The 26,929-nt window shown below is 43.4% G+C and overlaps 1 protein-coding gene and 1 long non-coding RNA gene across 9 annotated transcripts in view; one reads left to right on the forward strand and one right to left on the reverse strand.

Annotated features, from left to right (window-relative positions):
- Positions 1-675: 675 nt before the first annotated feature.
- On the reverse strand, positions 676-1,466 carry LOC138764271 (uncharacterized). Its single transcript, XR_011358093.1, has 2 exons — positions 1,296-1,466; positions 676-842 (listed from the first exon to the last, which is right to left on the reverse strand). It is a non-coding gene; the product is annotated as an uncharacterized lncRNA (long non-coding RNA).
- acsl1a (acyl-CoA synthetase long chain family member 1a) overlaps positions 1,065-26,929 on the forward strand; it is a 241,795-nt gene continuing 215,930 nt past the window's right edge. The window contains exon 1 of one of the 8 annotated variants that reach the window (XM_069939945.1): positions 1,065-1,128. Coding sequence is in view for 1 of the 8 variants with exons in the window: in XM_069939833.1 (XP_069795934.1) it covers positions 1,139-1,178 (40 nt within the window). In the remaining 7 variants the exon portion in view is untranslated. Of the gene's footprint in view, positions 1,179-1,413; positions 1,550-26,929 lie in introns of those variants that run through there. The other 7 variants (XM_069939833.1, XM_069939872.1, XM_069939896.1 and 4 more) reach the window with 7 other exon arrangements.

Consider the following 26,929-nt stretch of genomic DNA (forward strand, 5'->3'; position numbering starts at 1 on the left):
AGAGAACTTAAGGAGAAAGGGAATTCAGAGCCTCAATTAAATATTAACACCCATATTTTGTAAATAAGGGCTCCATATCTTCCAAAATATATATACGTCTCTTAAATTAGAAGTCAGTTTCTCAAGTGGTATACAAGTCTAAACTTTAACGTGCTATCTTTCTATACCCAAATCCATATCAGACTTCCAAGTTATGGCAATACATTTTTTTTCTTGCAATTGCAAAAGCAATTTGAACAAACTTCTTATGATACATCTTCAATTTCAGTTTAGGTTTAACACCCTTAATATCACTCCATAACAATGACATTGGATCCTGTGGGAATTTAATTCTATGGGTACCTATTTCTCACTTTGGGACACTGCAAAAATGAACCAATTTCCAGTCTGCACCTAAAAATCTCCCCTTAATCTTTTTGACTTGAAACCTTGACCAGAAGCTTGCTCAAACCCTGGGTACTGGCAGTTTTGTTTTTGCTCAAGCTTTCCCCATCTGCAGTCTCCATCACACCAGACAACCTTGCTCAGTGAATGTTTATCGATAAATGAACTCTCCAAAGTGAGTAACTGCGTTCTCCTCTCCTCCCATTCGTGTAAGATATCGTAAAAATAAATTCTTCATTAAAGGTTAAATTGATGCAAATAAAACTTTTAAACAAAACTTCGACACGAATGTTTGAAAACATGTTCCAGGCGTTGTTCCCGGATAATTTTCTGATGAACAGATAGAAAGCAAGCTGAAGGAAAATGTTGCATTTTGATAGGGTTTTTAATGCAGAATGTCCAAAGGCACTTTGCAACCCAAAACTTGCAAGTTCCCTCCAAGGAAATTTCCTCAGACTCTATTAGAAAAAAAACATTGAGACATTTTGGGAGAGTCAGAAACAATTGACTCGTTAATTGTTCAGTAAAAGCTTTTGAAGAGAGGGTGATTTGGAAGCACAGTCTTTGAACAGTAGCATTACAAGAGAATGACTGATGGTCGGTGGTTCGACTCAGGGGAAATAATGTTCATGCGGCAGCGCGGACAATTAGTCGGGCGTTAGGACCGCGTGGGTTGACTCCTGGGCGGCGAAGCCAAAGCGATTGGCTGCAGCTGCGGGCGGACGAGCAGGAAAGATCAATCGGGTGAGGCCAAATGTGGAGCCGCGTGTCTTTCGCCGCCGATGTGCCCCAAGGTCTGTCCGTGGGGGAGGGGGGGGTATCGTGGAGGGAGGGGAGGGGGAGGGTGGGTTCGTGAAGGGGGGGTGCGCGCGCCCTTCTTCTCCTCCGCCGCCTCCTCCGCCACCCCTCACCTCATGACGGCCAAAGCCCGCGAGGCGGCGGTTGTGTCGCCGGGCGCGCGCGTGGATGCTGCGGGTCCGCTGGACCGCGGCTTCGCCCTGCGCATGTGCCCCGGGGCGGGCCGTCGAGTGGATCGATGGCGACGGCCCTGACGCTGGTCTCCGGGAGGGAGAGGAGGAGGAGGAGGGGGGGAGGAAGGCAGGCGAAGAGTTGGACGCGTCTCCTCGTTCCACAATGAAGTAAGATGTCTGCCCTCGCTGACTGGGTAATTTGAGAAGGGTGCTTTGCTGTTGTCTCGACCGATGACGGCCTCGCCATGACCGGCCATGGGCTGGCGTTGAGGAGCCCAGGGCTCGTCCCGAGGTCCCCCCCCCCCCGTCCCGAATAGTGAGCACTGTTTAAACTTGGAACGCCCCCCCCCCCAGTTTTATCTCAATTAAGCACATAACCCCGGACCTTGATCGGTGAAGTAAAACCATACAGTTATTTCTATCTGTGATCCTTTCTAGTTCTCCTGAGCCGCTCAGGGAAGAAGGGACTTGGCGCAGGCATGGCTTAAATGGGAGGCTGCTCGACTAGGATGGTGACTGGAGCTTTGAAAATTAAAGGCCAACTGTCTAGGTATGATACAGTCTGTGCATTTAGTTGCGTGCTTCGACACATTCTAAAAGACTAAAATGATGCAGTTATTAAATAGTCAAATGAAAAGCCTGCCTTGATTTGCACGAGTTGCATAACTCATTGCAAAATTCTCCCTTTTTCAGGGTCTGAGTCAACTGCAACAGAAAAAAGTTGGAGGGGGGTGGGTGGGGGGGAGAAAGTTGCCTGAATATAGGGAAGTAAATGCACGTAGAGGACTTGACTGGCCAGGATCAAGTGCCAAGTGTTGCCATGTTTGTTTGATAGCTGTGTTAGCAGACACCACTTAACGTTAAGTCGTATGACAACGTTGGGATTAAACTTGGACAGTTGGCTGAAAGCTGATGCTTCTGTTTAGGGGGGGGGGGAAATCTTGGAGGGTGGCGTGGGCTCAAACAGGAAATCGGTGCCACAGCGAAGTTTCGGTGCTTCGAAAGCAAGATCCGAGACATGGCATTGGACAAAAAAACTTGATCCCCCCCCCCCCCCCCCCCTGCCTAGGGCTTCGTATAATAGAGGAAACTCAGACCCTGAAAAAGGGAGAATTTTGCAATGAGTTATGCATGTGAATCATTTTAGTCTTTTAGAATTTGTCGAAGCAACTAAATGTACAGACTGTACAATACCTAAACGGTTGGCCTTTAATTTTCAAAGCAAATTTAAAGCTCCAGTAATAGATTGTGAAATAGCACTGCAAAATTGTATTAAGATTTTAAAATAAAATCTCAATTACACTTTTTCTTTTCAATAAGTTATTAAACAGTAAATGAAAAGCCTGCCTTGATTTGAAGATTCTTGAACTTTGCCAAAATTATGTTTAGATCATCTTAAAATTATAAGGAAAGAGGTATGAGATTGCTGTTTGAGTGCTTTCTTTAATAAAATTATAAGGAAAGAGGTATGAGATTGCTGTTTGAGTGCTTTTTTTTAATAAAATTATAAGGAAAGAGGTATGAGATTGCTGTTTGAGTACTTTTTATAAAATTATAAGGAAAGAAGTATGAGATTGTTATTTGAGTGCTTTTTTTTTATAAAATTATAAGGAAAGAGGTATGAGATTTCTGTTTGTGCTTTTTTTATAAAATTGTAAGGAAAGAGGTATGAGATTGCTGTTTGAGTGCTTTTTTATAAAATTATAAAGAAAGAGGTATGAGATTGCTGTTTGAGTGCTTTTTTTAAATTTCCCCCCCAATTCATTTGTTGCCCCCTACTCCCGCAACTCTGTATTTGTATAGGCCTTAATGTGATGGACATTAAATTTCAAATTACAGGTATACCCTGTTTTATGAAAATTTGCTTTTACGAAGAAACCTGTGTTTACTTTTACGACAGGATTTGAATGGTTTTCAGTTTTACGATAATAGCCGCTGATAGTAGTGAATGGATCTTCATTTTGCTCCATTTCGGCTTCCAAAGGGTTTCATAGGAACACTCTAGTTTAGTAAAGCGGGGTATATCCATATTCTGATTTTGGTGGATGGCCAAATACGTCTCTAAGTTTTGGGTTGTCTGTAGGTTCTTCCCAGACTTGAATTATTGTCAGTAAGATGTGTATCAACAGATAGAAAGCAAGTTGAAGGAAAATGTTGCATTTTGATAGGGTTTTTAATGCAGAATGTCCAAAGGCACTTTGCAACCCCACTTGCAAGTTCCCTACAAGGAAATTTCCTCAGACTTTATCAGAAAAAAACATTGAGACATTTTGGGAGAGTCAGAAACAATTGACTCGTTAATTGTTTAGTAAAAGCTTTTGAAGAGGGAGAGGCCAGGGTGATTTGGAAGCACAGTCTTGAATAGTAGCATTACAAGAGAATGACTGATGGTATAAAGAGATGGGTGGAAGCATAAATTGCCAACACTGGACAATTCAGCTGGTTTAGAGCTGAATAAGGTGGAGAAATAATGGGATGAGGCATAATCTGAAGATGGAATGGAGATTTGTGAGTCAAGGAGGCTTGTACCTAAGAATAAATATTTTTAAAATGTTTCTGTATTATGTACATCGACTAGAGTAATGGATAAATCTTGGTACAACTTATTAAAAGATTTGTGTGAAATGGGATCTTAGTTAGCAAAGTACAAAGGAAGGATTTGTAGGTAGGCATGTAGGGAGTGGATACCATTATCTTGATACTGATACAAGCTTGATACTACCGAACAACATGTAGGTGATTGAATTTTGGACTTAAAGTAGTTGATAGTATTTTGGATGAAGAAAAAAATTACAGCATCAGTGAGTGAAGTAGGTGTGGGGTCGACCACGTCAGAGAAGTGGAGTTGAGTGGTCCAGGTTAAAGGATCCTAAAGTTTTGCTCATAGGACGAGTGCTAGGAGTACAATATCTTTAGTCGTGCAACACAGAAGGGACCCATTGGGCTACACTGACCATTCGCATTAATCCTATATTTAATTGCACTTTTTAAAAACTCTCTCCCAGCTCCCCATCAACTCTCCCCTCTTCCACTCTTTCAGATGTGATTACATGTCTGCACATGAGGGACCACTTAATAATTTACAATGGCTATTTAACCTACCAACCTGCTAGTCTTTGGGATATTGGAAGAAATCAAAGCACTCAGTGGAAACCCATGCACTAGGGAGCACATGCAAACTCCACACATACAAAATGTTAAGTCCCACCTTGTATTTTTAAAATTAAAAACCATAAATATTTAATCTTTTCAGTTTCTCAGTTTTTTGTTCTCTACTCACAATAAAGATGAATTATGAAAAGGATGATGAGGAAGGGCTGGGTGTTGCAACTTTGGCAGCTAAACCCATGTCCATAATTGGTGAGGTAGAACTGGACAGCCAGTGTAAAAGGAAATAGAAATTGTTAATTTTTGCTGCTGATTCATTTTGAAATGGTCTATTTAAAGATATAAATAAATGATCATATTTGTACTGAAACCAGCTGTACAAAAAACAAGCAAACATTCAATAAACTTTTTTAGAAATCTTCTACTGCCATTTCATATAATTTCATAGAACTGATGTGGATTTGAACTGTATGAGCAAATTTAAAGCTGGAGATACATAGCAGTCTTTAGCAACAAGTACATGGTATTACCATTAATATTACCACAATCAAACTGCCCTCTGCATTTCAGAGTAGAGTAGAGTATAAAACAATATTTGATCTCTAGCCAGATCTTGCTATACAGGACATTTGTCAGAAGGGTAGGTTTTAAAGTGTGTCATGAACCAAGTTTGCATTTGAGAGAAGGAATTCATGAGCTTGTGGCTCACAACAATGCATGGTTTTTAAAAAAAAAAGTCAGAATGGGATGCCTACAAAGCTCTGAGATATAGAAAGTTGATGAAACCCATTCCAGAAGGCATTGGTACAGAGTAAGATTTGAGAGATTTCTTTTCACACCCAGAGGGTGGTTGGTCCCTACAATGCACTGTTTAGTGGATGCAGAGTCTCTCAATGCTTTTCAAGTTCAATTTTATTGCCATCTGATTGTACATGTATCACCTGATGAAATTGTCTCTCTGGACCATGGTACACACAGAAAAACATAATACACAGTACATAATGATCACATAAACAAAATAAATGTATATAAATATTTGGGATGATTACAGTTACAGTATGCTGTTCAAAAGTCTCTCAGCTTGTGGGAAGAAGCTATTCCCCAGCCTGACAATCCTCCTCTAATTGGTATCTAGATGAGTACTTTCACCCAGGCACAGAAAAGTATTAACTAGGTGCTGATAAATCAGTTTAGTATAGACAGGCGCTCGATGGACAGCATAGATTTTGTTGGCTATATGGTTTGGTTCTGTGCTGTATTACTCAGAATTGGGGAAGGATGATCACAAAGCCATTGGGAGATAAGGTTTTAATTTTAAATTGAGGTTTTTTGGATTTTTAGTCAATTTGGATCCGTGACTTCAAGGCTGATGATCGAACAGAACTTATCCCTTTGCCTCTGAGGGTGTTACTTGACTAACTGAGTTCCTCCATCAATTTTCGCTCCAAATTCCAGAACCTGCAAGTCTCTAATTAAATAAATGGTTTTGGAGGAGTTTGTTTATGGAGGATTAAAAAAAAGGCAAATTAGATGGGAATATTGAAACTGGAAAGCCTGAAAAAAAAATTGTATGAAGCAGGGAGTGTGAGGCAGTTGTATTGAAATATTCAGAAAATTTGTTAATGGTGTGACGGATTATATTTTATATATAGATATGTTTTTGAAGGAGATAGATTGTGGGAGGTTTAGTGTAGGTCACAAACACTTCACAAAACATCTCATTTAAAATGCAAGAGCTTTGCTCAAACCAGACACTCTGGGCCCAGGGCCTTTGTAAAGACAATAAGAACTGCTTTGCTGAAGGTTTTCATAAGGAGGTGCAAATGGAAGAATCCGAGCTCAAGAGACTTCACAAGTAGGTGTTAATTGGACATGCTGTGGAGTAATAGATTATTGTTTTAAAAGGAACAGATGAACGGGCTCAGAAGTTTGGGTCTGGTTCCGCAATCTGTCTAGTTGCAGTTTGCTGTTTTAAGAAGGTCATGTGGTTTTGCAAGCACAGAGAGGAGACTAAACAGTTTTTCTCAGAGAGACAGTGAGAGAACTGGTTTTGGCAGTGACTTTCAGATGCTGGCAGCTTGTTAAAACCCCATTTTGAAGATGGGTTGTGAGTTCTGAGTTCAGCCTGTTGAAAACCCTTGTGGTCCATACAAGAGGAAATAGCTGGCTAGAGTGTTTCCCAGGAAATAAAGGAAACAAGAGGAATTCTGTGGTGACCTGGAAGAAGAGGTAATTATTTGGGAAAACTCTGGACAAGTTTCTTTGGCAAGACATTGAAGTGACTGATGGAAGTAAATCAGTTTGTGTGTATCCAAAGAGCACTGAATCTCTTTCTGAAATCAACAATAACCTTCCTGAGTGGTAACCATTTAACTTTAAGCACCAGAGACTAGTGCACAATATAAGAATTCAGTGCACAGTATAAGAATTGCCTGATACCAGTGAACTTGGAGAAGTGAGATTGGACTGTGAATCAAATAACTTTTCTGAACATATACACATTACACGTGTGCTTAGAATTAGAAGAGGGTTAAGTTAATAGTAATAAGTTAAAGTTTGATCTTGTTTTTATGTTTAAGTAACCATTTGTCTTGGTGAATTCCTCTGTTCCTGTAACAAATGGAACTGGTGTAAGGTTGGGCTCATCTTGGGATTCAATACAAGTGAGGTTGCAGATGCTATGTTTCAGCATGAGATAATGTCCAGGGAGAAGGTAACATTGTAGTCGTGCGCTACTCTAAGAAAGACATACACAGGTTTAGTGAGGTATAGCTCTGTTTTAATGGGACTGAAGCCTAGCTTTTATACTGTTGGCGTTCCTGCTGTTTGCTCCATCAGCTGATGTCACCGCCCACATAACAATAGCGGTTTCCATGTGCAGGCCCCCTTCTTTCATTACAATGCCTTCTTCCCTGCGCATTATCCCCAAGCTGTTAGCTGTGCAGCAGGGGCCAGCACCATCTTGGGGATGCTGGTCCCTATGCTCTTTTAGCTGTACAACTGCCGGTTCGCTTGCTGGGGCCAGTGTCGCTGAGCATTCTGCTGGTTCCTGGTTGTGCTTGCCAGCCAAAGTGCCAGCCTGATTGCCATTGTGGTGTGCTGCTACATAAACCCCCACCCCCGAACCAGCGGTATTGTCTTTGATGCCCAAGGCAGTTTCTCTGTCGTCTTTGGAGATCTGCCTCCCTTGCATGATACTGGTGTCTCAACGGGGTGTGCTGGGTCCTGGTGTGCTGGCTTCAACCTGTCCATAATGAAGACCTCCATCTTGCTTCCGACCTCCAATTCGAATGTGGTGCTGTTGTTTTGTACGACTTGGAATGGACCCACGTATGGCCTCCAGCGGTGCATGGTGTGGATCCTTGCAGATAAAAACATACTCGCAGTCCTGCAGGTCTTTGGCTATGTTGGTCCTCTGTGCCTGGTCAGTGGAGTCGAGTCCAGGTTGCCGACTCATTCCTGTAGCCTGCGAAGGAGTGCTGTTGTGTCATCTGGTTGCTTGACTAGAGATGGTGCAAATTCCCCAGGGACCACCAGTGGAGCTCTGTACAAGAGTTTCGCAGAAGAGGTGTTGTGGTACTCCTTGGGTGCAGTGCGGATCCCTAACAGTGCCCAAGGTAGCTCATCCACCCAGTTGGGTCCTTGTAGTCTGGCTATGAGTGTGGACTTGATTGCCCATTTGATTGTGGGTGATGGGCTTTAGTGTGGTGTAGCTGAGCGCTCTATAGACTCGTGAAGTTGGACCAGAGGCTGGAGGTGAATTAGGCCCCTCTGTCTGATGTGATGTGGGATGGTATGCTTGAACCGTGCTACCCAGGAAGAGATGAGGGCTCTGGCGCAGGAGGTCATGGAGCTTTCTGTCATCGGGACTGCTTCTGGCCACCCGGTGAAGTGGTCGATCATTGTGAACAAGTAGCGGAACCCTGGGGTACTGGTAGGAGTTCCACAATATCCATATAGACTTGTTCAAACCTTCGCTCCGTGGTTTCAAAGTGCTGCGCTGGGGACTTGGTGTGCGCTGCACCTTTGGCCGTCTGGCAATGCATACATGCCTTTGCCCACCCGCTGACTTGTTTTCAGAGACCATGCCACATATACTTGCTGGCCACCAGCTGAACCATGGTCCTGATAGATGAGTGAGCCAGCCCGTGGATGGAATAGAAAACCTGTGGTTGCCAAGCCACGGGGACGATAGGTCTGACATGTCTAGTGGCCACATTGCACAGGAGGGTAGTGTTTCACCCCCCCCCCCCCCCCCCCCCCCGCGCTAACTGGGATGTTCTGGAGTTGCAATCCCAAAATGGCTGTCCTGTACTGGGGCATCTCCTCGTTGTCTTGTGGTGCCTTTGCCAGTGCCATGAAATCCACTCCCTTTGATAACGCGTGGATAGTCTTCCTGGACAGTGCGTCTACCACCACATTGTCTTTGCCCGAGATGTGTCGCACATCTGAGGTGTACTCCGAAATGTACGACAGATGGCACTGTTGGCGAGCTGACCAAGGGTCCAAGATTTTGGCCAGGGCAAAAGTCTGGGGTTTGTGGTTGGTGAAGGCTGTAAGAGTCCTGCCCTCTAGGAAATGTCTGAAGTGGCGGATGGCTAGCTACAGTGTCAGTAGCTCCCTATCGAAAGCGCTGTACTTCAGTTCTGGAGGTTGCAGATGCTGACTGAAGAAAGCCAGTGGTCGCCAGCACCCTCTGATCTGTTACTCCACTGATTGCTTTTCCTGAGACATCCACCTTCAGGGATTTTGGAATGTTCACCCTGGTATGTGCCAAAAGAGTTGTGGCTGCCAGTGCTTCCTTGGATTATATGAAGTCCTCCGCCAACTGTGTCCAAGGTTATGACCTTGGCTTTTTTCCACCATGTGGGCGAATAAAGGCCGTATGATCTGGCTGCCGGGGATGAATCTATGATTAAAAGTTGATCATCGTCAGTCCAAGCTCACTCAGCTGGGTGTAGAGGTTGCAGAGGTGCACCAAATGTGCTTGCCACCAGGATGTCGTTGAGGTAGACAAAAGTGCCACCCAGGTCTCGGTCCATCAGCCGCTGGAAGGTTTGCACGGCATTCTTAAGCCCAAATGGCATGCCTAGGAATTCAAACAAGCTGAATGGGGTGATGGAGGTCTTGGGTATGTAGTCAGGGTGTATGGGGATATGATGGTATCCCTGCATGAGGTCCATTTTAGAGAAAATCGTTGCCTCATGCAGGTTGGCTGCATAATAGCCAATTCTATAGTCACAGAACCTAAGATTGTGTCTAGTTTTGCACATCAATCAAGAATGGACAGTTTAGAATGTGAGCCACAGGAAATCAAAATTAATCAATTTAAATAAGAACAGTTTGTGGTGGTTTCACCAAAGCTCATCCTATGTAATCTTGGGATTAGTCATTCAAAAATGAGTGTTAGAAATTGGGTAGGTGGGCATGTGTGGGTGTATTTGTGTATGTACAATGGGTGCTTGCAGAGAAAGTTTGAGACTAGGAATTGAAGGTGGAAATTCTGGATAATGCCTTGTTGTATCACAGTTTCAGATTTATCAAAGATATTACCATGTCTCCCAACACTGAAATTAGATGTGTTGTTTCACTGATAACATGGTTAGCTTATAACATGGGAATTAAAATTGTCCCCAACACCTGAGCTAGACTGAGATTGTGTTGTATTTATTTGTTCACCTGCACCAAATGCATGGGTATAATCGGGAGTATGGACTGCCATAGCTGGATAAACTGGGTCATCCACATGTTGGAGCATCCTCACCAGATGAGGGACAGTGTGAGACTGGAAGGACAGTTTCTACAGCAGGGTGGCTGGGAGTTGGTCAAGCACATTTTTGAAATTGCTTTCACATATCTCTTCAAAAACTTTTATTTCCCTGCAAGACCTTTTGTTTTGCAAGTAAACCCAGGTTGTCACAAGCCTTGAGATACAAGATGTTTTTTATTAATCATGTTTTCTTTGGCTTTGGCTTGGCTTCGCGGACGAAGATTTATGGAGGGGGTAAAAAGTCCACGTCAGCTGCAGGCTCGTTTGTGGCTGACCAGTCCGATGCGGGACAGGCAGACACGATTGCAGCGGTTGCAAGGGAAAATTGGTTGGTTGGGGTTGGGTGTTGGGTTTTTCCTCCTTTGCCTTTTGTCAGTGAGGTGGGCTCTGCGGTCTTCTTCAAAGGAGGCTGCTGCCCGCCAAACTGTGAGGCGCCAAGATGCACGGTTTGAGGCGTTATCAGCCCATTGGCGGTGGTCAATGTGGCAGGCACCAAGAGATTTCTTTAGGCAGTCCTTGTACCTTTTCTTTGGTGCACCTCTGTCACGGTGGCCAGTGGAGAGCTCGCCATATAATACGATCTTGGGAAGGCGATGGTCCTCCATTCTGGAGACGTGACCCATCCAGCTCAGCTGGATCTTCAGCAGCGTGGACTCGATGCTGTCGACCTCTGCCATCTCGAGTACCTCGACGTTAGGGGTGTGAGCGCTCCAATGGATGTTGAGGATGGAGCGGAGACAACGCTGGTGGAAGCGTTCTAGGAGCCGTAGGTTGTGCCGGTAGAGGACCCATGATTCGGAGCCGAACAGGAGTGTGGGTATGACAACGGCTCTGTATACGCTTATCTTTGTGAGGTTTTTCAGTTGGTTGTTTTTCCAGACTCTTTTGTGTAGTCTTCCAAAGGCGCTATTTGCCTTGGCGAGTCTGTTGTCTATCTCATTGTCGATCCTTGCATCTGATGAAATGGTGCAGCCGAGATAGGTAAACTGGTTGACCGTTTTGAGTTTTGTGTGCCCGATGGAGATGTGGGGGGGCTGGTAGTCATGGTGGGGAGCTGGCTGATGGAGGACCTCAGTTTTCTTCAGGCTGACTTCCAGGCCAAACATTTTGGCAGTTTCCGCAAAGCAGGACGTCAAGCGCTGAAGAGCTGGCTCTGAATGGGCAACTAAAGCGGCATCATCTGCAAAGAGTAGTTCACGGAAAATGTGACATTACACAGAATTTCCTTTAGCCTACTGTAATGAAGACAAAGATTGCTATCAGCAGAAATTGCCCAGCACCCCTTAGTCCAGGAAAGAGAAGCAAAAGAGATTCTCTACTAGAGTCACTAAAGTCCGTGGCTTTACCTCCAGTCCTTCTGCAGCCTCCCCAGCCACAAAGGCTTCAGTCCAAACCATCAGCAACCAGAACTCCAGATCCAACCTCTGAACACGATCAGGGAGCCCCCAGTGCCCTCTGGCATACAGGTTAGATATTTGGTACCCCTTCAGCTAGTCTCCAGCAGTCCACAGCCTGGTATGAGTCCTTTGACCAGCAAATCACCTGCATCATGCATGGGTTCCTTGCCTTGAGTCTCCAACAGCCCACCAGCTGTATGTTCTTCAGCCCACACAGGTCCTCTGCTTCTCCTAGTTTGCTGGTCCCTTGCACCAGTCATCTGCTTCCCCAGAGTCTATCCCTCTTTGTGGCCACTGCTGAACATAGCTGGTGCCATCTTGGGCCCAGACCTTGAAGTCACAGGATTTTAAAATAAACCTGCAAGTAACCCCAATCATTATTGTAATTTGCATTGCTACTTGTTCCTCAGTTGTCATGGGATAATCTGTCCAAAATGAAAGTTCTGCTGGGAATGTCATATTGGTGCTACAAGGAAAAGGTAGAAAAATTGAAAGGCAAACAGTTGGAAATGCTAATGGGAAAGATCTATTTTATTTCCTCTTTATAATTTTATGATTTAAGTTGATAAAGTTAATTAGAAGTTCAGTCATGTGTTTACCATCAGGACACTGGAGCAATCTTGTAGGATCAGGTGGTGTTCAGGAAGGGTGGTAGCACCCACTGTCGGGGTTGTACAAAGCTAATATTGCTTTCTCAGTGGGGCCTTTTTAACTATTGATGCAGACTCTTTTAATCAGACCCCAAGGGCATACATTGCCACATAGAGTTTCTCTGACATTTTTTCCCTCCTAATCAAGGAAGCTAATGTGGAAAGGCTGAACAGGCTGGGCTCCTTTTGCTTTCCTTAAAGACTGGATGAGATTAGAATTAGATAAAATAGGGGAAAAGATACCTGAACACATATTATATAAATGGGACGAAAAATTGGTACAACATAGAACTTCTTCAGTATTACATCATCTCCTCAATATTTGGAAGAAGATCCATGTAGAAAGAAATAAAACAAATTATCAATTACCAAAACTAATATTGACGCAAAATAAGCTACTCCCTTTTACAATAGACAACCTTTCCTTTAGAGAATGGGAAAAAAAAGGGATTAAAAGAATAGAAAATTGTTTTTCAGGAAGTAGATTCTTATCCTTTGAACAAATGAGAGATAAGTACAATATAACTGGAGATACAGCGCTGGCATATTACCAACTGAGATCCTACTTGAAGGATAAATTAGGAAGCAATCTGAGTTTACCAGAGGGAAGTAACCTTGAATATGTGGATTACAGATACAATGTTAATCAAAAGATTTATAACAAATATGTATATTAAACTGCAAGAAAAGGAGAATGAGGAAACAAATGGTAAAACTAAACAAAAATGGGAACAAGATTTAAATATAAAGATAAAAAAGGAAACATGGGAGAAATTATGTTCTGGAACGATGAGAAATACAATAAATACGAGGCTACGTATGATACAATATAATTGGTTACACAGGCTATACATTACACCGCAAAAGTTAAATAAATGGGACCCAACAGAATCAGATAGATGTTTTCGATGTAAAAAAGAAATGGGAACAACAATTCATGCAATCTGGACATGTGAGAGAGTAGAAAAATTTTGGGATGATCTCAATCAGATATTAAATAAAATAACAGAAAACAATATACCAAAGAATCCAGAAATCTTTCTCCTAAGTAACATAAAAAACGAAGAATTTGGAATTGATTTGGAGGATGCACAAAAAAGATTTGTTAAGATAGCCCTAGCCGTAGCAAAAAAATGTATTATGTCAACCTGGAAATTGGAAGATAATTTGAAAATACAACAATGGTATATAGAAATGAATAAATGTATTCCATTAGAAAAAATAACATATAGTTTAAGAAATAATATTGAAATATTCGAACAAGTATGGGAGCCTTACATTAAATACAATAGCGAAAACCTACCGGGGACAAACATTACCTAAGTTGATGGAAGGAGAAGGAAAGAAAAGAATGGACTCTGTAGAATTTCTGGTGTATTTTTGTTGAATGACAACATTGTCTGACTGAATTAATGCAACCTAGATTGTATACCTAAAATGGATGAGGGGTGGGGGGGGTGGCTTGGGAGGAAGGGGGGGGGGGAGAAAAAGTCACTGTAAATGTGTGAAAAAGAAAAAGTGTATATCATGGCTATTGTGATTTATGGTGTGAAAAATAAAAAATAAAAAAAAAGAGGGATAATCAAACAAAATTTTTCCAAAAGAGACTTATAAAAGCAAATAGATATTCTACAATTTACTTCTGAATAACTAAAACTGAGAATTACAAGGATGAATGCTAATAAATCCATTGTGGAATTATTAGGTTATTTGGGAGGGTTGCTGGTAAAGGAGAGCATTTTGTCTAGATACAGGTCTTGTTTGTTCCTGTTTTATGCAAAAATGCAAACACTGTAATTGCCATTTTTTAATGTTTAATATGTTTATATCCTTTCTAGTTGATGCCCTATATGTGGTGTGCCACATGCCCTCGTCATTGAGGTAATGTGGCGGCGCACATCAGTGACGGCAGGTGAAACGGCTCCACATGTTACAGTAGCAGCCACGTCAAGATGGCACCGCTGGGGACGTCTTTTCCGCCAGTCGGGTCCACGTGCGCACAGAACTATGTCATGACGTAGTTTCCAGTGCGAGGCTGGGACTTACCTATGGCCTTAAGGCACAGGGCGAGAAGTTTCAATAAACAACTGGAGTGCAGATGAGTCCACTGAGCACTGGTCTCAATCTTTCAGCTCCGTTTAGCTGCCACGACAGTAGCCTATTTTGAAGTTATATTGGTTGTCACAGGACATTCATTAAAGGCTTCTCTAGAGTGGCCCAGAATTTGTTCCTTCAACAGGTCTTTTTTGACTGAGCTGAGTCTCCTCTGCTACCTTCTGGGTTCTAATACTGCCTATTTTCCTCTGCATCAGCTTTTCTGTCATCCTTTCATCACTCTGGACAATAATTTCAATGCTGTTCTTTGTGTCCTGTACCCTTCATAAACTTCAGCTTGAGAGGGGATTTGATAGAGGTATTTAAAATTATGAAGGGGATAGACTAGACATGAGTAGACTCTTTCCCCTGAGTGTAGGGGAGGTTGGAACAAGAGGGCATAAGGGTAAGGGGGCAAAACTTTAGGAAAAATGTTAGAGGGTGCTTCTTCACTCAGAGGAGATAGTTTTGGCAGGGTCCTTTCTGTCATTTAAGAGAAGATTGGATGTGTACGTGGATATGAGGAGGTTGGTGGGGGGGAGCTAGTGGAGTTGTTCAAGTGAACCTGTTTCTGCACTGTAAACTGTTATATCGTTATATAAAACTGTTCCACATCTCCTGAGGCTCTTTCACCCATTTTTTCCATGCTTGCTCGTGGTCCAGGGATGTCTCTGATTTAATACTCTTACCCACATACAAGTTTGTGGAAGTGGAGCAGAAATTGGTGTGTAGGGGAAAACTCTCTTCCTAAAGGTAGTGTTAAGCTTCAAAAAGCCCATTACCACAGAACTCTGGAATTTCTAGCTCCTAATTTTGAGGGTGAATCTACTGAAGTCACCTGAGGGTCTGATTCTGTCAGTCCTGGCTGAATATTTCCATTACTTTCTGGCATTTGCAACACATCACTTTGTGGCATGGCATCTCAGAACCAGATGATAGCACCTGTGACTCCGATCACCCTTGTAACTTTTATTATGGGAAATTATGAAAAAGCATGTCTGTGCCCTTTGAGCTTCTGGATCCCTCAAGCTTTAGTTCATTGCTGAACAGGACAGGAGCTTGCAGGGACTCTGGGCTTTTTTGCTTCTCTCTTGTCTTGATAGTGGATCGCCTTTGTGTGCCTTTAAGACAAAACATAAAAATAAACAGAATTTTGGATATTCAAACCTCTCCTGGGCCTTGTGACTCCGATCACCCTTGTAACTTTTATTATGGGAAATTATGAAAAAGCAGGTCTGTGCCCTTTGAGCTTCTGGATCCCTCAAGCTTTGGTTCATTGCTGAACAGGACAGGAGCTTGCAGGGACTCTGGACTTTTTTGCTTCTCTCTTGTCTTGATAGTGGATTGCCTTTGTGTGCCTTTAAGACAAAACATAAAAATAAACAGAATTTTGGATATTCAAACCTCTCCTGGGCCTTGTTCCAACTACTAATCATTTGAGGAAGACTTTTTGATTGTAGCCCTTTCAGAATGACCATGATTGAGAATGCTTTGTCCATTGTTTCACTTTTTTGATTCAATACTCTGGAATTACCCCTTCAATTTTCAACATCATTTCTCTTCAAAGTTGATCCTTGAAATTGGCCTATATTTGGGGGGGGAAAAACTTATTGTGCCTTAACCCTTCCCTGTATGGCTTAATGATGTTTTATGCTACTCTGAAAATAATTATTCTTAACTGTGTTTGTGTTACATAAACCCAGCAAAAATAAAACTCTAGGAGGGTTAGGCAGCATCTGTGATGTTTCAGGTGGAAATCCTGCATTAGGACTGAGTGTGTTAAGGGAAGAGTGCCAGTATAAAAGAGGTGATAAGGAACGGTGAGGGAGGGGCTGGTAAGTAATAGAAGGGAGATGCTGTAGTTGGGCAGATAGAAGCAGGCTTTTGTTTTGTGCGGGGGGGAGGGATGTGTGATGGAGTTGGGAAACGGTGGTGGGTGATCTGTGGACTCAGATAAAGGAGGGGGGGTGGAAAAAGAGGGTAGCTGGGATCAGATATTGTGAGGAGTGGGTGGAAGGAGAGACAGATGTTTGTAGGTGATGAAGGAGGAAACATTGAGAAAGGGAAATGAAATAGTGTGGTTTGTGGTGGGGGGGGAGAATAAAAAGGGTAGGTTTTAATTGGAAAATTCAATATCCATAACCATTGGGTTGTTGGCTACTCGCAGAATACAAGATGCTGTTTTTCTCATTGACAGTGGAGAAAGCTGAGGGCCAACATTGATATGGGATTTGAAATGGCATGCAACCAAGTGAGGATGGCCACTGTACAAAATAACACCTAGTCTGTGCTTGGTCTCACCAATTTAAATGCACCTGAATATATATGTAATTTCGTATGCATCTCCTCCATCATCATCTATTGCATATTCCCCTCTTGATGTGGCTTGTGCATCAGTGAGACCAAGTATAAATTGGGCGACTGGTTTACGGAAGACTTGTGACCTGTCCATGATAACCATTATGCTCTGCTGTTTTTACACTTTCTTCCTTTTGAATTTTTGAATTCCATTAACCTTGGTTGTTCCTGAATAAATCTGGAAATGTGCAACATTTGCAGTCTGTTCAGTTCAATATGTATCATCGTCTAATGCCATTTTCTTCCATCTCTAACTTCTGTCTGAACTTCTCCACCCTGCTGATGTAACCTAAATCATTTAGTTTCTCCTTTTTGCTTGTCCTTCTCTTGTCTCTTTACCACTTGGTAATCATGAATTTAATTTAATGCACTGTACTTTAGCTTGTGTCCTGTGCCATAAAAGAATCAGCAGATTCACCACCTCATCCTTGCCAAGTTTGATAAGCTGCATCTACTTCTGGAAATCATTTCAAGAATTTTGTTCTGCATTCCTTTGTGGATTTGATGCATGGCTTTACTACACTCTTTACAATCTTTAATCCCATTTATCCAAATAAAGGCAGTTCCTGTGGATTTATCCCCAAATTACTCTTGGCGCCTACCACATTGACCACCGCTAGTGGGCTGATCTCGCCTCCAACCATGCATCTTGGCGCCTCACAGTTCGGCGGGCAACAACCTCCTTTGAAGAAGACCGCACTGACAAAAGACAAAGGAGGAAAAACCCAACACCCAACCCCAACCAACCAATTTTCCCTTGCAACCGCTGCAACCGTGCCTGCCTGTCCCGCATCGGACTTGTCAGTCACCAACAAGCCTGCAGCAGACGTGGACATATCCCTCCATAAATATTTGTCCGCGAAGCCAAGCCAAAGAAAGAGACTCTGCTTTGTATCTGCCTCCTTGCCTTCAAAAACCTAAAATGTTTTTCCTTGATAATGTACTTGATTGTTTCCCTTTTGAGAATTTCGTATTTTTTGTTCACCTTTTTTAAAAATAATAAGTAGCTCCTCTAAACTCTTGACATAATTCATTGCATGGGGTTAGAACAAAGCTGTAATCCAACAGTGGAAGAACTTTTTATTTAAAAAAAAAAGGTTTTGTTTTCATTACTTGTGAAGTCTTCTAAAGCCCTGAATTAGATTGATACCTTTAATTTTCTACACACTGAATGCAAATTAGTGCTGTATTGCCGTATCATGTGTCTAAATTGTTTTAAACCTGCTTCAAGAAGTTGGAAAAGTATTTGAACTTCAAATATGCTTAAAATTTGGGTATTGGAGGAAAGGATTGGAGTCCTCCAAATATTTCAATTTTGTTTTTGCCCCTCCAGTTCAAATTTGACATACTTGACTAAGGATATTTTATATAAAATTAGTTTGATTTTAAATAAGTATTTATTACTTTGTAGCGAGTGATGCATTTAATAAAGCACAATAGGAGTTTAAATAATTACAGATGGTGCACTATCACAATCACCCAACCTCTGAAGTCCCGCACCTCCGAGTTCTTTGTCCCCCCCGTCCACCAGGAACTCCTAATCCTGTGAGAGCCCACAACTACAGACGCCAGTTTGATAAAGGAGTGGCGCAGTTCACCACATAATCCCCCCCCCCCCCCTCGGAACCGGAGTTTGGAAGTGACACTGCAGATTTGCCTATTCAGTTAGAATGGGCCAGCGGACACCCCCTGTGCTGGGGGAATGCTACCTATACCAGCTGATCTAGGTCCATGTGTGCCGGCTTAAGGCGATCTTCCAAAATGGTTTCTTGCCTGCTGCAATGTCAAGAACAAATGTGGAGGTGTCATTCCATACCACCCTAAGGCCGTTGCAACAGCGTCCAGTGTGCATCCCTGCACAGGAATACATAAAGACAATCCTTGAGTTCAGGTGGAATGTATGAAGTCTTAGACCCATGCTGGGTGGCTGGAACAGGCACCAGTGGACCCACCTTCTCCCTTAAATATGTGAGTACTGAAATGGGAGACTCTTGCTATCCACGTGCTGCTGGAATGAAATCCTCTGGGACTGTTAGAGGACTGCTGTAAACCATTTCTGTGGAGGATGTGGCTAGATCTTCCTTTGGTGCAATACGGATACCTAAAAGTACCCAAAACAGTTCACCTTTCCAATCTGGTCCCTTAAGACAAGCCATGAGAGTGGTTTTCATATGATAGTGAAAGCATTCCACTAAACCATTGGACTGGGGATGATGATAGACTGAACCAATGCATTTGCATGCACAGTTACTGAACGCAAACTGAGGTCCAGTCAGAGGAAATATTTACGGGTAGTCCGAAACTCACTATCCATTTGCCAATGAGGGCTCTCGCACAAGCTGAGGCAGAGGTCTCAGAGAGCAAGAAACCTCTGGCCATCTTGTGAACCTGTCTACTGTTGTGAAGAGGTGAGTAGCACCCTTGGAGGCAACAGGATGATGATATCCACTTGGATGTGATCAAACCTGCGCTGCGTGGGCGCATAAATGTGTAGTGGGGCTTTGGTGTGGCGCTGAACCTTTGATGGCTGCCACTGCTTGGATGTCCTTGCCCAAGTGCTGACTTGCTTGCATGTCCTTGCCTGAGCGCCAACTTGCTTGCACAGGGCGTGCTACATGAATTTGCCTGCCATGAGCCTTGTTGTCATCCTAATCGAAGGATGAGCCAAACTGTGTACGACATCAAATACCTGATGTCGCCACGCAGCAGGTATAATGGGCCTCGATTGGCTGTTGGATATGTCAGAAAGTAGGGAGGCATTTGCTGGACCAAAACGCATGTCCTCCAATTTCAGTCCTGATATGCCAGTGCGATACACAACGATCTCTTCGTTTTGATGTAGAGCTGCTTCCAAAGCCATGTAGTCTATACCGGGAGCAGGCGAATGCAGGTAAGTGATGGTGGTGCAGGATAGCTTGTCAACGATTGGATTGTCCTTCCTGCCAATGTATTTTATCGTAGTTGTAAACTTTGAAATGTACGACAGTTGTTGTGCTCACCCCGGATCTGACATCTTGGCAAAGGTGAAAGTAGCCAGTGAACTCTCTGCCTGCAAGGAAATAGTGCAATGGTGTATGGCCCAAGTAGAGAGCAAGGAGCTTCTTGTCAAAAGGCTATGGAGAAAAGGCGGGGACGGGGTACTGAACTTTAAGATCAGCCATGATCTCGTTGAATGGCGGAGCAGGCTCGAAGGGTCGAATGACCTACTCCTGCTCCTATTTCTATGTTTCTATGTTTCACTGTACTTTTGCTCTAGTGGTCTCAAATGATGGCTAAAGAAAGCTAGGGGTTTCCAGATGCTGTTGATAAGCTGCTCCAGGTCGTCTCCTAATGCAGTGCCTGACACATCCACCATCAGAGCCGTTGGCATGTCAACCCTCAGGTACATGAGCATAGTGGCTCCTGGTAGTGCTCCTTTGGCAGTCTTGAATGCAGCTGCGTCCTTGTCATTCCATTTCAGTTCCTTGGGATGTCTGGACAAGAGTTTGAAAAGTGGCTGCAGCTGGCACGAAACGATGGTAAAAGTTGATCATGCCAACAAACTCCTCCAGGCCTCTAATAGTAGAGGGTTTTGAAAATTTGCAAATGGCCTTGACCTTGGGAAGGGAATGAAACTGCTCAGTGTTGACTGATGCGGTGGCCGAGGAAATAGATTGACTTGAGGCCAAACTGGCATTTGGTCAGGTTGATCACTAACCCGTGGTCATCTACCTGCTGACATAGTTGATGGAGGTGGGCGAGTGGCTGGCGATAAGGATGTTGTCCAAATAAACAAGTATGAAATTCAGGCCCCAGGTAACTGTGTCCATTAGGCATTGAAATGTCTGACCCACCTCTTTTAAACCGAAAGGCATACAGAGGAATTCAAATGGCCAAAGCTGGGTAATCCAGGCAGTCTTATGAATGTCATCTGGGTGAATTGGGATCTGATGGTACCTCTGCATCAGGTCAATTTTGGAGAAAATCTTAGAGCCGTTGAGGATCACAGAGAAATCCTATATATGGGGAACCAGGTAGTGATCTACAGTGATGTTGTTCAGATGCCGATAGTCCCAACAAGCCTTATGTATCATAATCAGCGATGATTCCCAAGAGCTGTCGGAACTGTGAACAATCCCTATTTCCTCCATGTGTTGGAATTTGGCTTTAGCCATCCACAATTTATCCGGAGATAGCATTTAGGGGGACGTCCATGAGTCAGAATGTGGGGCTGTACTCCATGTTTCGGTTGGGCCATCCATAACTGCGGAGTAATAATGCTGGGGATTTCTGCTAGGATTCTGGCGTATTCATTGTTCGAGAGTGTCACTGAGGTGAGGTGCGGGCAATGCCGAAGGGTGCACAGTGAGTGACCCAAAAGTCTGAATAACTAGGTGGCGACCTTTGAGATCTACTAGAACAGAGTGCGCTTGCGGAAAAAAAAAAAAAAAATTAGCTCCCAGGAGTGTCTGATACATCAGCAATGGTGAAGGACAAGCTGAATTGTGACGAACTGAAATTGAGTGGAATTGTCTGTGACCTGCATGTCTGGATGCTTTTGTTGTGGGCGGCTGTGAAAGAGCGTGTGTCTGGGCCAGAGGAGGGAAACGTGCTTACTTCCGCTCCAGTGTTGACCAAGAACAGACAGCCTGAGTGTCGATCCTAGAGGAAAAGGAGATCGTTCTTGTGGCTGGCTGTTGCAACCACTACCAACGGCTGGCCTTGGTGTTTCCCAGATGTGTGTAGGAGGGACAGCAGCGGTGGGGGGGGGGGAGGCTACAGCTCCCCATCTCTGATGATAATAGCACCACTGCTGTCTGTCTGTGCTGTGTCCAGTCGAGTCTGATGCTGCACCGCTATCTGGAGTTGGCAGGGTTGGTGCTCTTTGCTGAGGCACCACTACGCGTTCAACTGAAAGTCTACCATGTTGCTTAGTGTGCCACAACTCATCAGCATGGGCTGCTAAGTGGCGGGGTCGTTAAAGTTTTTGTCTGCATGCAGCAAATGGATGTCTTCTGACATTTGCTAGAGGATAAAGTTGCTCAAAAAGCAGACAGAGGTTGTATCCCTCCATGAGCGCCAGCATCTCGTTCATTAGTTCGGAAGGAATGTGATCGGCCAGGCTGTCCATATGGAGAAATTGTGCTGCCCTTTTGCATCGGGAAAAGCCGAAAATACATGTGAGCAGAACTTTGATGGCTTCATACCTGTCGTTGGTTGGTGGTTGGCATGTTTGTATAAAAAACCTCTCAATCTACAGTATGCCCCGCATTGTCTTGGTCCATTGAAGCAACGACATAGCAGTACTTTGTTGTGTTGGCGCTCATCTGACGTAGATGGCATTGGAACTCAGCGTGCTCGAACCAGACCTGTGGTTGTGAGGTCTAAAGTATTGGACATTTGAGGGCAATGGCGTTATGTGCATCCATAGTGAAGTCCAAAGTGTTGTTTGGACCCAATGTCCAAATGTCCCAATGTAGCGAGTGGTGCAGTGAATAAAAGTTGTCTGTGAGCTGAACCAACAGAACTGCTTAATGGAATCTTCTCAGGAGTTTAAATAATTACAGTTTGCGCACAATCACCTGACCTCTGAAGTCATGTGCCTCCAGAGTTCTTTGTGTCCCTGGCCACCGGGAACTTCTGATCCTGTGGGGGCCAGTTTGATAATGGAGTGGTGTAGTTTGCCACAATTTTTTTTGAGCTTCGCAATACATTGTTAGAATGCACAGTTTGGTTATTCTGGGAGATGATGCATTGAGTTTCATCTCGCAAGACATGCTGCTCTTTTTAAATTTCAAAAATTTGTCACAGTAAACCTGCTTTAGTGAAAAAATTCCTCTGAGTAGGCCAACAGGCCAACTCTTAATATTTGTACAACCATATAAAGTGGAAGAAAAAGCATAGAGATGGAATATAAAGTTGCAATGTGGTGGGGGGGGGGGGGGGAGAGAGAAAAGAATCCATTGGTATTCAGGAACCATATGATTGTGTGGAAGGAACAGTCTTTAAGCCTGTTGGTGCCCCATTGCACGCTTTGAAGCCTTTTCTTTAATCAGTGGGACTGTCATGTTCATGAAACAATATTTATTTATATAGATATTTATTTTTTATTTATATTTATCTATTTATATATTTATATTTTAAATATTTATATTAAATATTTACATTTTAAATATTTATATGTTATATATTTATATTTTTATATATTGATATTTTTATATTATTTATATTTATATTTGAAGATTTTGAGAGAATTGTGGGCAACCATCCAGAAGCCTGGTACTTCAGCCTTGGAAGGAGGAATTAATATGGGACTTGAAGTACCTGTTTACATGACATCTCTTGGCAACAGGGTGATAATCCAGCCATACTGAGTAATTTTATCTTTGATAAATTACTTAATTAAAATAAGTATTTAAAAACTTCTAAAGGCACTCTCCAATTCTTCATCCAAATTATAAATAGCATAATGAAAAGCTGAGACTCAAGTACAGGTTCCAGGAGGCTATCACTAGTCATCATTTGACCACTAGCTTTTGTGCATGCACAGTAAAACTTGATGGGCCATTATTTGATTATTCATAAATGCTGATGTTCAGAATCTGGCTTGTTCATTGGTCTTGGATGTCAGCAGGGCATCCAGAATGCATATGGAGTACACAGCAAGAGGGGTGATCTTGACTGCAGCCAGGAGCTGGGTTTGGAATACTAGGGGCAAGAGTGTGGGTGGGCTTGTAGCTGGAGCTGGAAGGGAATGTTTTTGTATTTGCTATTCACTTTAAACTCCCTAGGTTCACTGGAAATGTATTTCATTTCTATGTAACATGTTTAAAAAGTGCAATAAAAGTTTCTTTAGTATTGAAGTAAAATATGAAAATCTGTAGATACTGTGGTTGAACCAAAAACAATGCTGGAGAAACTCAGCAGGTCAATCAGTGTCCTTTATATAGCAAAGGTAAAAATACATAACTGGCAATTTGGGCTTGAGGCCTTTGTCAAGATGTGGAAAAATGTCAACAGGTGTCTGAATAAAAGAGTCGGGGGAGGTGTAGTCGCAAAGGCAGGAGGTAATAGGTGGAGAAGGGAGGGAATATTCACCTAGCCATCCCTCCACCCCTTGCTGCTGTCTCCTCCCTCCTTTCTCCATCTATTACCTCATTTGGTAGCTATTGCTCTACACTATCTTTCACAGCTTTTTTAAACACTCACAATTGTATTGCCTGTGCCCATTTGTTTTTTTTTTGATGTGCAAGAAAATGAGTTGTCCTAACACTAGACACTAGGAACTCCACTAGATACAGTGAAAACTCGTTAGAACGCAATTCGTTAATCCACGGAATCGCTTATAACACGGGTATCTGTGGACCCCAAACATTGATTTTAGGATGCCAGACTAACATTGGCTAACAGCCACAAACTCAAAAATGGACTCATGCTGGGCGAGGGTGGTGGGGGGGGGGAGACACCGGCAGTGCGAGTTGGGTGGACAGAGGACGGGGGAACACCGGCAGCGCGAGTCGGGCAGGCAAGGGAGGGGACACCGGGCGGGCAAGGGGGGGGGGCACTGGCAGCGCGAGTCGGGCAGGTGAGGAAGGGGGGTGGGGAGACAGCAGCGCGACTGGAAGGGGGTGGGGGTGGGGGTGGGCTTAAATCTGGGTTTCTGAAATCCGAATACAGTGTCCCCCAAGGGTTCTGGATAAAGGATTGTATACCTGTATGTGGAGTTTAAAGGTCTTATTATAGGGTTTGAGTCACAGTATTCGGTTTTCCTGCTTCCTGAACCATGACATGTATGCATCTTTTCTGTGACTCGGGTGTAACGTGGTATGAAATCTTGGACGCCCACTACCGCGTTCTAATGAGGATTTACTGTATTTATAATGTAGCATTCCTGGGACTTTGATAATGCTGGACTGGCAGATTTTTTTTGGGACTGTTGGATGCTACACCTAAATTACCAATAATTTCATCTTTATCGCTCTGTGTAGCATGTAAATATTTTTTTTCCCAGTGAAGCTGGTGAATTTAAAGGGAACAACAAATACACAGACTCTCTGGGGCTTTGCTTTATCTTGCAAATCTATCCACATTCATAACCCATAGTATTCAGAATTGCGCTCCAGCTTGTTCTGGGCTCCATCTGCAGACCAGATTCCCAGCTCTGGTCAGACACTGGAGCATTGGGCTTTCTTAGTAATCAGATAAGGAGTTGTGTTCAAATGTTTTATGTTTAAATTTTTAAAATTAGTTAAACGTTTATTTACCATTCTGTGCCTCCTATCCTTTTACATATCAAGTTCATTGTACTTTAGTTTACTTTGCAGGTCTTTGTGACTTTATTATTTATTGCACTGTGTTCGTGAACCCCTCTGTTACTTTATCAAAGATTACTCAAGTTTTTCAAATGCTGACTGTCCCTCATTATCCTCTCAATCTCTTGAGACAGTTGCATCCATACTCTCCTGTTCTAGATAGACCACATGTAGTAGAAATGGTCTGAATCCATCCCCAATCGGGTATTTCCATAATTTTAAGTACTTCTCCACAATCTGGATTGTTAAAGTTATCTGTGGCTTGATAAATAATATTGTAGAACGCAGCATGACTGAGCTGCAAAAATAAACATTCAAGTGGATGATATTTAGGTTGGAATTCCAGAGCCTTAAACCATGCTGGGTTAAAATGGTAAGGTTAACAGAAAGTAAGTGTTGGATATATTCTGCAGGTCAAGAAATTTCCATGAAAGAAAAGGAGTTGATATTCCAGGTCTGGAATTAAACATGGATAGGCTTTTTCAATTAAGAGTGGGGGGATATTCAAACCAGAGGCCATGGCTTGAGATTGAAAGGGGAAAATTATAAGGGGAACATGAGGGGAAATTTCTTCACGCAAAGGATGATGGGATGTGGAATAAGCTTCCGGCGGAGGTGGTTGAAGCAGGAACGTTATTTACATTTAAGGAAAGACTGGAGGGGAGAGGATTGGAGGGGTATGGACCAGGTGCTGGTCAGAGGGACTAGGAGGGTGGGGATTTGTTCCGACATGGACTAGTAGGGCCAAACTGGCCTGTTCTGTGCTGTATATGGTTATATGGTTATGGTAGGGAATTTGGCTACTAAAGGAGGGTAGTTTCTCTTCCGCCTTCAGGGTTCCAACCTGAAAGATTGACTATTGTTTCCCACTGATGCTGCTTGACCTGCTGAAGTTCCTCCAGCAGGTTGCTTTTATTTGCTCCAAGTTACAGCAGCTGCAATTTTAAAAATTATTTTCATTTGCTCTCAACGGATGTGTAGCTGACTGCAACAAAGAAACACGCACCCACGCAGTGTAGCAGGTTAAGCTCACTCCTTTATTAGGGTTGGAAAGGCTGTTTTTATACTGTTCAAATTCCCGCCATTTTTCCTGATTGACTGAGTCAACCATATGAATAACAATAGTGGGCGGGAACATCCATGCATATGAATGCCCTTCTTCCCCAACCTGTTTCTGCTGAGTTAGCTGGGCAGCTTGACCAATCCCATTTTAGGACTCTCTGTCCACGTCTGTGCCGGCCCTATCTCTCCACAATTGCTGGCCATCATATGAACCCCTTCCCCCCCAGAATGGGCGTTACAGTCTATAGTGTCTGTAGGTATAGCCCCCAAAGTCTTTTGTGGTCTGCCTCTGGATTGAGGTGTTGGTGTCTCCACTGGTTTTGCTGGGTCTGTGTGGGCATGCTTGAGTCTATCTGTAGACCTTTGGTTTACCACCGATATCCAGCTCGAAGGTGGCTTCGTTGTTCTGGATGACTTGAAAGGGACCTTCATGTGGCTTCTACAGTGGTGAATGGTGGGGTCCTCTGCGTACAAACAGTTCTTGAGATCTTTGGGGATGTTTGACTTGGCTTGTCAGTGCCTGGAGGGTGGGATCGGAGCCAGGTTACTGACCTTTTCACGCAGCCTGTTCAGGGAGGTGGTTGTCTCCTCCTGTTGTCCACTAGCCTGTGGAACAAAATCCCCAGGAACCGTGAGCGGGGCTCCGTAGAAGAGTTCAGTGGAGGATGATTGGAGGTCTTCTTTTGGCGCTGTTCGGATGCCCAGTACTGCCCATGGTAGCTCGTCCACGCAGTGGACATGAGGAAGGTCTTGAGGTGTCTGTGGAAATGCTCCACCGTGCCATTGGCTTGCGGGTGGTATGCCATTGTATGGTGTAGCTGAGCGCCCCACAGGTTGGCAATGT

Source organism: Narcine bancroftii, chromosome 1 (genome assembly GCF_036971445.1).
Source record: "Narcine bancroftii isolate sNarBan1 chromosome 1, sNarBan1.hap1, whole genome shotgun sequence".
In the NCBI taxonomy this organism is placed as follows: Eukaryota; Metazoa; Chordata; class Chondrichthyes; order Torpediniformes; family Narcinidae; genus Narcine; species Narcine bancroftii.